General features: G+C 43.7%; 1 protein-coding gene and 1 long non-coding RNA gene across 6 annotated transcripts in view; both read left to right on the top strand.

Annotated features, from left to right (window-relative positions):
* Window positions 1-5,579, top strand: part of Su(dx) (WW domain containing E3 ubiquitin protein ligase suppressor of deltex) — an 87,691-nt gene extending 82,112 nt beyond the window's left edge. For all 5 annotated transcript variants that reach the window (XM_037427743.2, XM_037427746.2, XM_037427742.2 and 2 more), the window contains exon 22: window positions 4,953-5,579. In XM_037427743.2, coding sequence (XP_037283640.1) covers window positions 4,953-5,125 — 173 coding nt within the window. In that variant the 3' untranslated portion in view covers window positions 5,126-5,579. The remainder of the gene's footprint in view (window positions 1-4,952) is intronic.
* A 4,934-nt stretch (window positions 5,580-10,513) lies between these two features.
* LOC142775753 (uncharacterized) lies at window positions 10,514-13,012 on the top strand. Its single transcript, XR_012886976.1, has 2 exons — window positions 10,514-12,059; window positions 12,897-13,012. It is a non-coding gene; the product is annotated as an uncharacterized LOC142775753 (long non-coding RNA).
* The last annotated feature ends 2,203 nt before the right edge of the window (window positions 13,013-15,215 follow it).

Raw genomic sequence — 15,215 nt, 5'->3', positions numbered from 1 at the left:
CCTATTTCTGCCGTTCTCATGTCTTGACATGACTCTTCCCTCCTCCGCGGTCCGTCGCTCTGGAGGAGCTGCAGTGAGTATTAACCCTTCTCACACGGTAGCGCATGTCGACTGTGGCGCCGTGCGCGAAGTCTCTCAGGACGTTTCGCACAGTGCGTCGGGAGTGAGTCAGATTTTTTTGAGACAGCTTAGGGCGAGCACGCATTTCTTTTCCGTCCGTCGGCTCCTATTGTTTGGGGCTCGTCAGACTTCGCCAACGGCGCCTTGCTCCCGTGGCAAACACTCACCTTCTGTTGCCCCGTTCAAACGCTAGGCCGAAGAGCAGTGCAGTGTCTTTGCCTGTGGTCGTACTACGCCGACTCGTATCTTTCGAAGCCGATGCGAGCAGAGTTTTGCCTTCGCTCGAACGATTGTGCTCTGTTGTCTCGGTGTCACCGTGAATCACTTTTGCCCATGGAGACGTGCTCGCGGCACCCTGTGTAGTGCTTCTCGCCCGTGGCGTGGACAAGCCCATTTGCTTTCCTGCCACCCTATTTGCTGCGGGCTCTGTACTGCCTTTTTCGTGTTGCCGCAGGCAATAAAATGTTGGGACCTTGAGCAGTACCATTTTCTAGCCCCGGCGACGGTTAACGTGTGCCGTGCGGCTCGCTATAACCGGACCCACGTTAGTGGCCGTACTCCTTCAGGATACGTGTACACTACAACATGAAGTGACAGGAAAAACTTTTCGCTCGCCTATACATGGTAGCACATATGAAATGAGGTCCAGTGGTGTATCCCCCCAAGGTTTTCGTGTCATAACTTCAAATTCAAAAACAGTGTGTATTATTTGCATTTACGGGTTCTAAATGCATTCATTCACAGAGTCCATGTTGGTCTATATGCTTCATCGCTACGGCATTATTCCTGCTTATCTTCTACGCCATCGCATATGCAGAGACTCATGTCACCTGCTCAGCAAATGGCATTTGGCTGCTTATTCGCTGAGGCATTCGCAGGCGTCTGCTCAGCGCGGTGAGAATAATGGTGACTGACACATGTCATTCATCCGTTCTTGAAATCAGAAATAACCATTAAAAAAACTAAAGTTGCATTTATTTGGGTTTAGGTGGACTTAAGCTTTTTAATAAAAGCATCAAAGGAGGCACTCCTGATTTCATGTAACAGACTACGCTATTGTTGTGGAAGTGTGTTTGCTTGAAACACGCGTGTTTCATTGGATACATATAATTTTATTTGAATAAAAAATAACAGCTAATATGAATGTAAAACTTGACTTCTGTTGTCGTCGTCAGGATCATGAGTTAGTGTTTCATGTGCACTGCAGGATGAAAACATCTTCGAATTATCTCTAATTCACCCTTCCTTGTGAGGGCCTCCAAATTTCTTGATTATGTACCTGCTTTTGACCCTTCGCTGCCAACAGCCAGGTTTTCCTTATCTTGGTATGCATTCTGGCACTCAAATAACATTTGTCTGCCCTTTGCATTACGTGACCTGTTCCGGTCATGTAGTGCTATACAAATCCAATTATGAGCGGTCATGTAATGCTATACAAATCCAATTATGAGCTTTAGTGATGAACACAAAATATTCGTTAACATGTTCCTGCTTTTTATTTCATTGCCATTAAAATTATTTTGCCCGATCGAAGCACGGGCCTACAAACTTGTAAATAGCAAAGTACAAACACTGCTCACGCGAAAAACGACAGTAATTTTTTTTTAACAAATACTAGCGGCGAATACAAATAATAAGGATTTGTTCTACTTTGCAACTATTATCTTATATATTGTAGAAACTCCATTTCAATTGTACTGCCGTATTTATGCCCCGTATTCTGCTTCTTGTGCATGGATTAAACTGGCTGGCACCTTAATTAAAGCCGTTGGCAATTTAATTAAACATGTTGGCTCTTAAATTAAACTCACTGACATGTGGCCTAACTGAGTTGGCACTTTGAATAAATGTTTGGCACACGGAATTAATAGCTTCGTGCTCAGATTGTTTTAATGGCATGCGGATTATTTAATCTGGCACTTCGATTAAAATTAGCGGGAAAACCTGTAGTGGTACAAAGCTTTTCATTGGGCTCGCTTTCAGTGCCTAAGTAAAGTTTTCCACGTGTTCTAGGGGAGTGCCGTTTAAGAAGTAAATGACAAACAAAACGAAAGTCACGTGGACATCTTCTATTTTTCATCTACACTATACTTTCTATTGATAACACTGGATCGTCTTGCGGCTGGATAGAAGCATTTCCTGTTCCCTACGCATGCGAGCAGACACTGAGTAGATGCTGAGCAGATGACGCGACGTGGATGAATACATGTGTTAAGGCTAATCGGCCTTCCTGTTTGCCAAGAGCCCTTGTAGCGTTGACAGTGCTTAAAGAAACTTGTGAGATATTTATTTTTTATTTTATTTATTTAACAATACCATAGGCCTTTGTACAGGCCCATACAGGAAGTGGTTAAAAAAAGTATACATGAGCATGGCCATACTAAAATGAAAAACGAACACAGAATGCCTCAGTAGATACTGCTTCAGTAATAAATCAAGAACAACGAAAAAATAAATGCTGAAATAGGGTCACACATCAAGAAGCACCATACATTTGACAAGCTTCTGGAAACATTTACCTCATGAAGTACATGCCTATGTACAATCAAGAAAGAATTCCAGTTTTGCAATAAATTCATCCACAGATCGGCATTCAACAATTTCACTTCATGGAAAAAAAGAATATGTAAACGTGTCACATTTGGCCTGATAAGGCCTGATGTGTTTATTATGAGAGGTTCTGATGGAGTGACGGTGCGATGTCTGCACGTAGTATAGGTTGCACCCCATAAAATTCCAAAAGCTCAATTTTTCCCGGTAACATGCATACCAGTCTCTAGCTGTACTTGAAAGCTAAGTTCAAGGTTAAATAGCATTCATATAGGCACCAATTTTTATAATAGGCACTTATAGAACTTTAGGCAGAAACATCAAAAATATGCGTTTATAGGCAATATAAAAGTACTATAAGGGCTCTTGTTAACCTCTAATATGCTTATATCGAAGTGGCATAATAGGAATGCAAGAAACAAAATAGGCATTTGCCTATAATCTGGTCTCTATTTATGACCTAAGCACAACCACTGGAGGCTGTAACTAATGTATACCCCTCCACTATGAAATCATGCATAGCATGTGTTTTTTGGGGGGTGGGGGCTTAAGCTCTATAGTTTAATAGTGTGTGGACCATATTTGCACTGCCGCCTATGTTGCTTAGCCCAGTCTCACATCTTGAAACATTGCACTACTGAAAAAGCTTTAAAAAGTACTACTGCATGTAACTTTACTTGTATCCAGGGTTGTAGCCAGCGGAATCACATTGGGTACATGCCCCATTCTATAACACTTTTGTCCACCGTAGGGCACCATTTTCTTTGTGATTTGGCAACTCGTTTCTGTCGTCCTTTTACACAGCTGCATATTAAGGCTCTTTTGCTTGTCGCATGATCATCTATCAACTTGAAATATTGTGAGATGTCGCCACCACTTACCCTGCAACATTGCGGCAATGCTCAAAACACCTCGGAATGGTGATTTTGTTAGGAGTGGGCACAGAGCTGCGGCTGGTGGGGTGGGTTTTTCGGGGAGAGGGCGGGGGGTAGTGCAATATTGTAAAAGCTCATCTGTTCACTTCATGCACCCATTTGAGGTCAGGAACATGAACTCACTCCTTGGGGGAAAGTGCTTACCTCAGCTCTCCAGGCAGTTTTGTGTGCGCAGTGGGACTGTTCGGACTTGGCTGCAGCTAGTCATGAACACTTTAACTTTAAAGCAGATAGAAGATGCTCTTGATAATTCAAATTTGAGAGACCTTCAGGGTTGTCTTTGAATTCTATGTAGTTGGAATAATCAGAAGCTCTTGTAAACATGACTCTTGGGGACATACCAGCGTCTTGTGGTGTTTATTGTTTCTCAGGGCCATGCAAACATCATGCACAGCTCTGCGTGATTTCAAGTAAATTTAGAGTTCTGAAATCGTAATGGTGCATTTTAGTATATAGTGCATGCACGCATATGTAGTTAATAGGCAGAATGGACTGTCCCACAATAGCTAAAAGCCTTTTTTTTTTTTTTTAAGGATGCTTTTCTGCATTACATCACTGTACTACGGCGAAAGTGACAATAAAAACGGTTGTGGTTCGCTATGGATCACGCCTGGATCGTTTCAGTTTTTCTTCCATCTTCAATAAGCGTGCGATTGTTCGTGTGTGTGGTTTGGTCATTTTCGGTACTTGATTCTCTTTTCTTTTTTTACTCTCTTTCCTCTATTATTAAAAAGCTGAGCTATGCTCTCTTATGAGTTGCAGAAATAAGTGTTTTTTCTCTCCTCAAACTACTACTACTACTGTAGTGGTCACTTGTGAATGTGTTCAAATAAATTCATTTAATCAAAGTAGTGCTTTAACATGACCTAATTATTTTTCTGTACATTTTAGACAAATAAATGCTTATTTCAAAGGGCATACCTATGTAATGAAGTTGCCGTTTTCATATGCAATATTTAGTTTTATTAAACTTGACCTTTATTATATACAACTTTTGGCAATACTGACCAAAATTTAATGAGGTAAATGCAACATTAACTCCTACTTGTCCAAAAATTATGTAGCCTTTACTGTGATGTCTCTCTGTGATAGCCCTGTATTGCCTTGAGTCATTAAACCAATAAACAACAATCGTTCCTATGGCTGCCTCAATGCGACATATTTGCGATTTGTGTGACAGAACCTTACATTTGACAGTTACGCTTAAGTTAAAGTTTGGGAGACAAAAAGGCACATAGAATTTTGATGAGAGTAATAAATTTTTACAGTTTATAACACTTTAGTGCAAATTGGACCAAGTTTGTGTTGTAAGTGTAGACCGTGTTGCTTTGACATTTGCTTACTCAGGGAGCAATGGGCCACAGCGTTTCTGCATTGAGAAAGTGGGCAAAGAGACGTGGCTTCCTCGAAGTCACACGTGTTTCAACCGGCTGGACTTGCCACCCTACAAGAGCTATGAGCAGTTGGTGGAAAAGCTAACCTATGCCATAGAAGAGACTGAAGGCTTTGCTCAGGAATGATGCCTTCTCTGCCCCTACACCTGCTCGTGGGGCAGCAAAAATTTCAAGAGAAGCACTTCGGGACCCTGTCAGGCTAAAAGAGATAACCTAGAGAATTTTGATGAGGAGCTTAGATGTCTCCAATGCCAGCTGTCCAGGGTATTTAGGTTATGTGCTACCTTCAAGGCAACAAGCTACATTGCCTGACAAAGTGCAATGATTTCTTTTCTTTCTTTCTTTCTTTCTTTAAGAAAAGAGATGAAAGGTAACTTCAGATGTGTTTTTGTTGCCTTTGTTCTGCTTGCTAGACATTGTTTATGCACTGCTTGTTTTCCGCATTCAGGCCTAAAAGGTGAAATTTGTTTGACTTGAATTCCTGTATGTTTTGGTACTGTGATAAGCGACAACACCACACTGGTATTTGTAGTGGTGCAATGATTTTCTCGAGCAGTCAGCTGCTTTTGACCTGTGTCTGCTTTTATGTTTTAGTCAGCTCTGGCGCCGCCTTACAATGGCATCCAGTGTAATCGAAGTTGGTTCCTTTGTTGAATGGTCTCTTTTAGTGACATTTTGCCACTTTAGGGTAGCCTGTGTGAAACTTCTGCATAGTTGTGGGCGTTTGTAAAGTCGTGGTGTTCATCAACTTTTAAGGAATATATATTTATTTGTTGCATATGCTAACTTGCCTAAAGTGATTACAACTGGTCTGGTAAAGCATATGGCTTTTTATACATCGGTGCATGTCAAATGTATCTCACATGATGAAAAAACAAAAAGTAGTGTGTGCTGGAATTGAACTAAACTGATGTTTCCTTGCCGGTGATCTACTGAGGCAGCATGTTGGCATGAAGGGGCTGTTTTCTCAGGTGCATTAGAGGACCACTGAATACCGAGTTTTTAGAAAAAAACGAAGCATTATATATATATATATGCATGCCACCATTAGTCTCTAAAACAAAAACTTTCTCAGGTTCTGAAAAAGCTTGCAAAGTGAATATTGTTTTGGTTCCCTCAGTATCTATCGTTGTCTGGGTGCAACTGGACTTTTAGCTGGGTATATATTGAAATAGAGCTGCCTAGCTCTGTACATATGTTTTACTAAATGCACTGAATCCTGTATTGGCCCGAAGGAAATCCCTGTAGGGACTACAACGAAGATCGTTACAGGATTGCATTCAGGTAGCCAGGCTTTCTGGGGAAAATGTAAATACCATGTAAAGAAAAAAAGTACAGTAGAAGTGAAGGAGGCCTACTTAGGTGCATTCCTGTTCTGGTGTAGAGTTTAGCCAATGTTGGAATCTGTGCTGTGCTCTTCCAGCAGTAGCCTAGTCTGCTGCACAGGTGAAATTCTTCTTATTGTAACAAATTTTTGGAGCTAGTGATAATGACCCTGCTGAAAGTGTGCTTTATGGAATTTAGTACAGCTTGTGAGTTTTGTTGCTATGTGAACACTGTTGGTTGATGTGTGGCAGCAGTCTTCATCTCCTAATCTTGCCTGTGCTTTTAAGTCATTTATTGTGGTTTCTCCTAGTGTATTGAAAAATCTGTTATTTTTACTTTTCAGTCAGTGTTTTCTGTAGGCTGTGGTTGTGAAGAGGCTTTTTTCTGAAGTGTTGGTCCACTGTAATGCATTACTTTGGTTGTATGTGTAAATACTTGTTCAAACTCTTTCCCGTTTACAGTGCTGCTCATCTTGGCATATCTGGGTCTTGTGACACTGCTGCATTGCTCCTTTTCATTTTATAATGAAGATATAGATACTGAGGGCGTACAAGACAGCTGAGAGTACATATATGCCTGTGTTTTTGTCAGCTTGTAGAACCACACCACCTGCAGTAATGATCTGCCTGTAATTATTGTTTTAGATATAGCATCCTATAATGAACCATTATTTCCTGAAAGTCATTGCCAAGATGTCAGACACCAAGGTTACTTTGTGTAGTATGTTACTATGAAAAGAGTATATAAATATAAATATATATATATATATAATATACAACAAAGAACTTTGTGAAATTGGCAATATATCAAGTTTGACTGTACATACAAATGAATTAAACCCAGGTGCAAAGTCAGCTGTTGATTTTTCAAATTGTGTTCTTTGCTGTAGACAACATGACATTCACATATTTCTTTTACTCAAGGCATACAACTGCAGAAATGATAGCAGGGCATTGCCTGCAGTTGCTGGCCTGCCTCTATATTTGTTGTGCCAGTGTACAACTTAGCAACATTCATCTACATTTACAGACATTACACTTCAAGCATGGGCAGGTTTTCAGTGGTGCCTACTAAAGTCATTTCCTTATATAATGTACTATAATGTGTAATTGGTCATATGCTGGTGCTGTTACTGCTCTTTGCAGGCATTCCATTCCTTGTTAACTCTTATTGCAAGAATTTATTCTTATGAAAAAGGATAATTTTTAATTTAAACCAGTAATGTCCAATGAAATCATACCTTAAAAAATTTATTGCTTTATGGGAAAAATATCTATTAAATATGTAAAAGCAAAGCATCACAGTTGCTTCCAAGAAGTAATAGTGTGTGGGAGTGTATTTTAGTGTAACAATATTTACAATTTCGATGGAGCAGTGAACAGCGACACGTGTTTGCCTGCCATGTCTACAACTTAGGCATGCTTCAGCAATATATATCTGCAATGCCCCCATGGATGACACAATGGAGCCAGATGTCGGACTTGTGATGCCTATTGAAGGCTTGCAGGTACTGTGTGGTACCTAGAAGTAATGCTTTCATACTATATGATAAACAATACAGTAGTGTGGCAGGGCACACATTCATGGCCATACAGTTGTGCATCGGTCTAGCATGATAAAAGCAAACTGTCGCAGTCATAAAGTCTGGTTTAGGCTAGGCCAAGTCTGCCAGAGCTTGATGGTGAGTTGGGCCTGTTTGTGCATAGTTTTGACTGCAGCAAAGAACTAAAATGACAAAAACAGTCCTCCATCGGAGATGGTTTTCAAATTGTAGTCATACTGGCATCATTGAATGCCGTTTTATTCTTGCATTACAATTCTATCAAATGAAAAGATGTATTTAACCAATCATCTTCCTTGTGCCTTAACTTGCCATTTGTCAAAATGTGCTCGCTGTCAGTTCCTCCATGAAGTAGCAAAAAGCAGTATATGTAATTTTATTGATTTGTGGGGTATAACATCACAAAACCACAAAAACAGTATCAGTCAATGCATTGATCTTGCTCCGGCACCACCTAAATCTATCTGCTTCTAACTTACTTTCTGCACTGCCTCCGTGATCGGCCCACCTTTGACCAAGTTGCGACGATGTCGTGATGATGTCATCGTGACGTAACAAATTTTGGCAACGTCATGTCTTGACATGGTGATGCCATTGCGTGATTTTTTTAATCACTCATGTTGACGCCACCGACGCGGGTTGCTGGTCAACTTACACGTTTGATGAGGAATTTAAGGTTTTTGTCTTAATTGTGAAGTGTATAATTGTACTATTACTGACCACTTCTTCAAATAAAACTTCCTATTACTGGACTTTTGCTCCACAGCCTCTACATACGACGCCTTTTAGCCGGTTATTTGCTGGGGTTAAAGAGACTTCAGCTAATTGACCCGCAAAATACGAGCTCGAGCGACTGATCGCGTTTCAGAAAGCTGGCTTTGCAACGAAAAAACAAAAAAAAAAACATGCATGGAGTACCAGGATGAAGAAATGAATATGGTAAGGGTTGGTTCAGTTGCAATTTTAGGGTGCGAAAATTGTAAGAGTTAATTCGTACTGGTTCGCCCTTGTGGTCAGATTTGGGTGCACGGTACAAAACCCCAGGTGGTCGAAATTTCCGGAGCCCTCTATTACGGCGTCTCTCATAATCCTGGTTTCGGGACATTAAATCTCACATATAAATCAATCAATTCAAACCAGTTCGGGAAAAAAAAAACATTTTACACTTAAAAGCACCACGATTCTTTTCTTTCCGTCCCACAACTATAATAATGTGGCTTTTTCTTGCAAGGTTGTACCTGGCGAACACTTCACCCTCAAGAATGCAATACATGGTGGCAGCGCGCACCGTTCGTGGCATCGAATTCGCGGCGTTAATGCGGTCGTGGAAAGGCACGCAAGTAGATGACGATTATCACTGGGGCAAAAACTCGCCGAGAGGGCACCGTTTGGCGAGTATTTTGTCCCGTCTGGTACCTGCGTGCACCACCAACCTAACGCCTTTGTCACTTCTGTAAACACTTAAAAAAATTGAAGGTCAAAAAAAAAACTTGACATTCGGCGATATGGTGCTTAGTTCACGAGAATGTTTGAACGCATAGCACGTCATTCAGAAGAACGCCCGTCCTGTCGTATCGTTTTTGAGAATGTTCACGTGCCCGGCACATTCATGTCACGAACGGCACGCGCGCTATCAGCGTGACCTACCAGTGTGACGTATCAGCGTGACGTGAAGTAAGCGCAAGCGAGTCAGATTATTTTTGTGGGGCAAGAAGACGCCATTTTTACTCGAGAGTGAAGAATATCGTGCAGCACCGCATGACCTGGAAGTGCTGGGCGTGTGGTGATAACGCAAGGAAAAAAAAAAGGGGGGGGGGGGTGACCTTAATTTAAGGTCTTGCGGTCCCATGCCGCCAATTTCCCCCGGGGTGGGTGCCCTCCCAAGCGACTATAACTGCGTTCTGCCGAGCACCACGCCGGAAGTGCGCTTGTACCTATTAACCAGTAGGTGCCTGGCGACAGCAATTCTCTGCCTCCCACGCAGCGGCAGATGCTCAGCTATTTCACTAAGGCTGTGGTGGGTTAATGTACGCCCAGGGGCCTTCGCAGAACCTTATGAGGCTGCCTTTCGAGATGAGTACCCAGAAACAACCGAGCGCAAGGTCGGTGTACTCCTCTACCCATTGGGGAAAACCGGTGGGTTTCGCCTCGGTCGGCACTGGGAATCGAACCCAGCACCTCCCGCATTGGAAGCGGAAGCTCTAACCATATGTAGCCGCCGCTGCGCACGCAAGGCCGATTACGCGATTTTTTTTTTTTTTTGAACAGAAATGTTTCAGAAACACGCCGCCAGGCCTTCGCAGATCACGTCACAGCTAAGCTGGATGAGCGGCCTATCTAAAGCCCGTTTCAAACTGTTATGGCGTGGTGGTGGTTACTGTCTTCATTTATGCTGATTACATCGCATTCTTCGCTGCTGACTGGGATATTAAGTGTGAATACACTTTATAAGCGACCCCAAACCATCCACCGCCGTCGGCGGCGTCCGCAGTCTTCTCTCTATCTTTAAAAGAAAGAGGACTTGGCGGGCCGCAGCGCGACGCTCTACCGAATAAGCCACTAGGGTGCCTGAATGGTTTCCCTCGCCGGGCGAGGGAAACCATTCAGGCACCCTATAAGCCACGGACGCGACGCTGATATCGGTGTCGCTCCTCCGCTCTCCTCGCTCGCTGCAGCTGCGCGCGCACCCCTCTCTCTCGCGCGCCCGCCTTCTCTCTCAGTCTCCCGTCGAGAGCGGGTCGTGAGGGGGAGTAAAGTTAAAATCCGTTGGCATTCGCCAGTGAGTTAACGTAAACTCCCCCGTGTGATCAAATTGCGATTCCCAGGAACCATTACACCATAAAGGCACCATAGTGTGAATAATAAATATAATAGTGCGAATTCTTAAATACCCCTCATAGCATCACCCCGTGTATTCGCACTTAACCATGTTCACCCTCGGGGAAATGCTTGGGAGTTTTTTACTCACTACAACTTAAATTGCAAAGAAACATTGGATATAGCGGATGGATAGATCCTATGAGCGTCCACGTTATAACGGGGTGGTGACAAGTGTGCCACCAGGCTCGCAAAAAAAAAAACGAAAAGAAATCTTTCATTTTATGTTAGCCTAGTGCCTTATATAGTTCGATTAAATCGATCTTATAACAAAAAAATATATATGTTCCATCTCTCTGCCTCTTCAGGCACAATAACCCTATTTTCCCACTATTTCTGCCTTTGCTGGGCCGTCAACCTCTTTTTTTGTATCGCGGACGTGTTCAGCTTTCCATGTTTGTCCGTGAAACGCAAAGCCTCATGTAGACTTCTACCCACACGTGTACCTGTGGATATCGCCGCATATATTCAATCAGAACATATGTTCCATCATTTTCTTAACTCCCTCACAGCATGTACATTGTTGTTCTTTATCGAATCTCGCTTTATGACTATGCGTTCTGAGGCAACCCGATTGATTGATTAAAACTTTAATTTGATCCTGAGGAAACCCCGCGCCACACGTCGGGACCGTCAAGCCGAGCTTGGCTGCTCGTTCACGGGCACTCGGGACCACGACCTCCTCTATATAATCTATAGAGGAGGCCGTGCTCGGGACGGCCAGGGTTTTATCGTTGAGTTCGGGGCTGCGTAAGAGCACACTGTCCACCTGTCCTCGCTGAACGCGGAGTCGATGGCTTCACATTTCCACTACACATAGTTGAATGTTGCTAATGGGAAGCTAGCGCTGCCCAGGTGGCGCGCCTTCCCTTCCTCCATGCGCGCCTAAAATTCTCACAATGCGCCACCCTGGCGAGCTGGCTGAGAACTAGCTAGTAGGACAGATCCGCTGCGAGGCGCTCGTACGCGTTGCGCGCGCTGAAAGAAATGGTGAGCGCCGTGCGACACTACCCCCTGGCTTTGCCGGATTTGCGTCGTGTTTTAGGTTCTTTGGAACGCGCAAGACCAGCGACGAATTGGACATTTCGCTGAAAACTGCGACGCAGCATTCGAGTAGCGATGCTAGCGATTATTCTCCGCTATGGTTTCATGGATGCGGTGTGGCAGTCAAATACTTTCGCGAGACTGTGTTGTCGAAAGGACGGACGCTGTCCGATGTGAAGTACGGCTATGACTAGGAAGAAACAGTGAGACCTTTCGAAGTCATGCCTAGCATTGTACGGCGTAAACTTACAAGTAAGTATGTTCAAATAGCGCTTGCAAAGCTTGACGTAGTGTGTAGGTTGCCCGTTATGCGCCCACTTTGAAGTGAAATTGGTAGTTTCTCAGGCAGCACTGAGGTATACCATTCAACCCAGCTGTTCTGAATTTATGTAGTTAGTAGTCGCAGCTATTGCAATGAACCCACAAAATGCTCGTATCGCAGTCTTTAAAACAAATTTTTGAAGCGGACGGTGAATCGGCAATTTAATGTCTAACGCAACCTTCACATGAAAGGCCCGGGTAAAGCGGAAATGCAAACATGTCGCAGTGGTCCTGCTTTAACGAAGTCGACTCGCCGTCGTCTGCAGATCGTTCGCCAGCTTGCTGTCGGCGGTCGTCTAAGCCTGATAACTAAAAAAAAAAAAAAAAGAAGAATGTCTTTGAACTACCTGGTGGTAATTGACTCTTTGGTGATTCCGTAGTCGACATGCAGTGCATGATCAGTAACGCAACACGCGTAGATCAACACGGGCTTTCTATAGCAGTAATCGTATTGTAACCGATCTGGAACTGTGCATGTGGCAGATAGATATAATACCGTATTTACTAGAGTGGGACGCAAGGTATTTTTTCTTTAATATTTTTGCTACTAAACTCGACCTTTGCTTACCAAGTACCGAAATTTTATTTTTTTTTCTTCTCAGACATAATGAAACATTAGCCTTCGCATCACAACCGTGGTCGTGTTACAATAGAATAAATACGGTGTGCGTAATATATTGCGTGATGCTTACGCAACCTAAGTTTTCATGTGCGTTCTTGGACGTTTTCAAGGCAAGCTTCTATGAAAAGACTTGTGATGTTTTTCAGAGCACCACCCCGTGTGCATTCGTGGAAATCGACGCCTGAGGTAGTCAACTATGCATGCTCTGAAATATTTGTTTTCCTGTGATTAAAAAAATTGTGTGAATACAACAATAACGCCGGTCTCGAAGCTTCTTTTTCTTCGTCCGATCATCGAGCACGGTGGCATGGTTGACGTTAGTATTTGTCTGTATGCCGGAATGCTTCTGGCTGCGTTCGACAGGGTGGCGCTCCATGTCCGCATATGTAAATCAAAGGACTGTGGGACGCCTCGCCTTGGGCGCTCCCGGAAAGACGACGAGTAAGGCTGTAAAGGGGGATATGGGATGGACAGGCTTTGAAGTAAGGGAAGCTCAGAGCAAAATGAGATTTGAAGAGAGGCTTAGGAAAATGAAGGAAAGTAGATGGGGAGAGAAATCGTTCAGGTATTTGTATAGGAAGAGCGTGCACACCAAGTGGAGAAAAAGAACTAGGAGGCTCACCAGTAAATATACGGCTGACAATGTAGGGGATATGGCAACAAGAACAAATAAGCGAAAAATAAAAGATGCAGAGAGAATTTATTGAATGACAGCGATGAAAAAAAGAAAAGCCGGCTCTCAGTACCTACTGAAAGGGCAAGAATGAAATAAAGAGTGAGAGGTTTTATTATAATTTAAGGGAAAGCGCTTTACTGTTTGAAGTGAGATCGGCTTGCCTACGAACGCGTAGCCATAAAGCGAGATTCAATAATAAAGAGGAACAATGTACATGCTGTGGGGGAGCGAAGCAAACGATGAAACATGCTCTGATTGGATGCGGCGATATCCACCCAGGTATGCGTGTAGATACAAGCCTACATGGGGCTTTGGGTTTTAGCGACAAACATGGAAAGCTTAACACGTCCGTGATGGAAGCAAGTTAGATACGGTTAGCGTGTTGGTGGCAGAAAAGAAGAGATAATGGACAGGAATAGTGTGAAAATGAGTTCTTTCTGCCTCAAAAGGCAGAGAAATGGAAAATAAATTTGTTTTTTTTTTTATAATAAGAACGATTCAATCGAAGTAGATTGCATTAGGCCAACATAGAAAGAAAGTCTTCTTTTCATTTTTTTTCCTTGCAAGCCTGGTGGCACACATGTCACCGCCCCGTTATAAAGGGGACGCTCATATCATCCATCCTTCTATCCATCGATCTATCGGTCCAACTCCAGCGCTGCTTTCCCATAGTCCACAGCCAGGGCAATCCGCACTTGGATACCGTTCAGGGTACATGAAATGAAGAACCACAGTACATTAGGATACGCACGGCAGGGTGTGGGATAGGGAATACCCGTCTTGACATATATATTGAACGTCGGGTTCCCAGTGAGGCAGAGTGACTGCGGAGGCGGCGCGGTCAGTGAGCCCTCGCGCGGCCTCGTCTGCGCCCTCGTTAGGATTAGAGGCCTCAATCGTCTGCGGGTGAGCGGGAAACAAAGTCAGAGAACGGGGCGTCATACTGGCAGGTGTTCTGTGCTTTTGACGCTTTGGAGAATGCGGAGGGCCTGAGGGGCTACCATCCCGGTTTTGTCCTTGATAGCCGCCTTGGAGTCGCTATATACTGACTCTCTGCGACTAGCATAGCCAGCGCGATTCAGAGTGGCTTTGAAAGAGAGAAGGAAGGAATAAGCGCGGCGTCGTTACTGTTCTTCTCTATGGAGGACACCACAACACCGCGCCGAGGATAAGAAAATGGGAATGAGAAAAGGTATGAGAAGGACGTAGGAAAAAAAGCTGTCATCGGCAAAGTTGAGCCGACAAATGCAAAGAAAAATTCGGCAGATCCCACGTACCTGGGAATCGACGCTATGCGAAGCATGGCAGGGAAGGTGACCTTGTTGCATTTTTTTATTGAGCGACACGCCATGAAATGACACTAAATGTATGTACGAATACTGCACACGCAGACATATGTTTAAAAGTTGCAAATGTTTATATAACCAGTTGTTTGCACTGGTGCAACCATGCCAACTGGAACAGGGAGACCCGTTCAAGTTTGCCCGCCGACGCCAGCGCTTGCCTTTCCCCTGCCAGAAAAAGCGCACAATAGTAGCGTGTAGCGACACTTCCGCTCCTTTTGGCTTCCACGCATTTGCGATGTGCGCACTGCACGTGAAACGTCCCTCGTTCCGCGATGTCACCCCAACAGAAAGGGGGAGGGGGGACTATTGCTGCGTCGTCAACTGTCACAATAACCATGCAAACACGAAGGGGTCGACTCCACCAGTGAAATTCTACCGATTCCAAAACCGATGGTACGAAACAAGCAGACGACAGGAATGGACTAAAGCAGTGTGCCGAAAAA

This window comes from Rhipicephalus microplus, chromosome X (genome assembly GCF_043290135.1).
Source record: "Rhipicephalus microplus isolate Deutch F79 chromosome X, USDA_Rmic, whole genome shotgun sequence".
NCBI lineage: Eukaryota > Metazoa > Arthropoda > Arachnida > Ixodida > Ixodidae > Rhipicephalus > Rhipicephalus microplus.
This window is presented reverse-complemented; position numbering and strand designations above follow the sequence as displayed.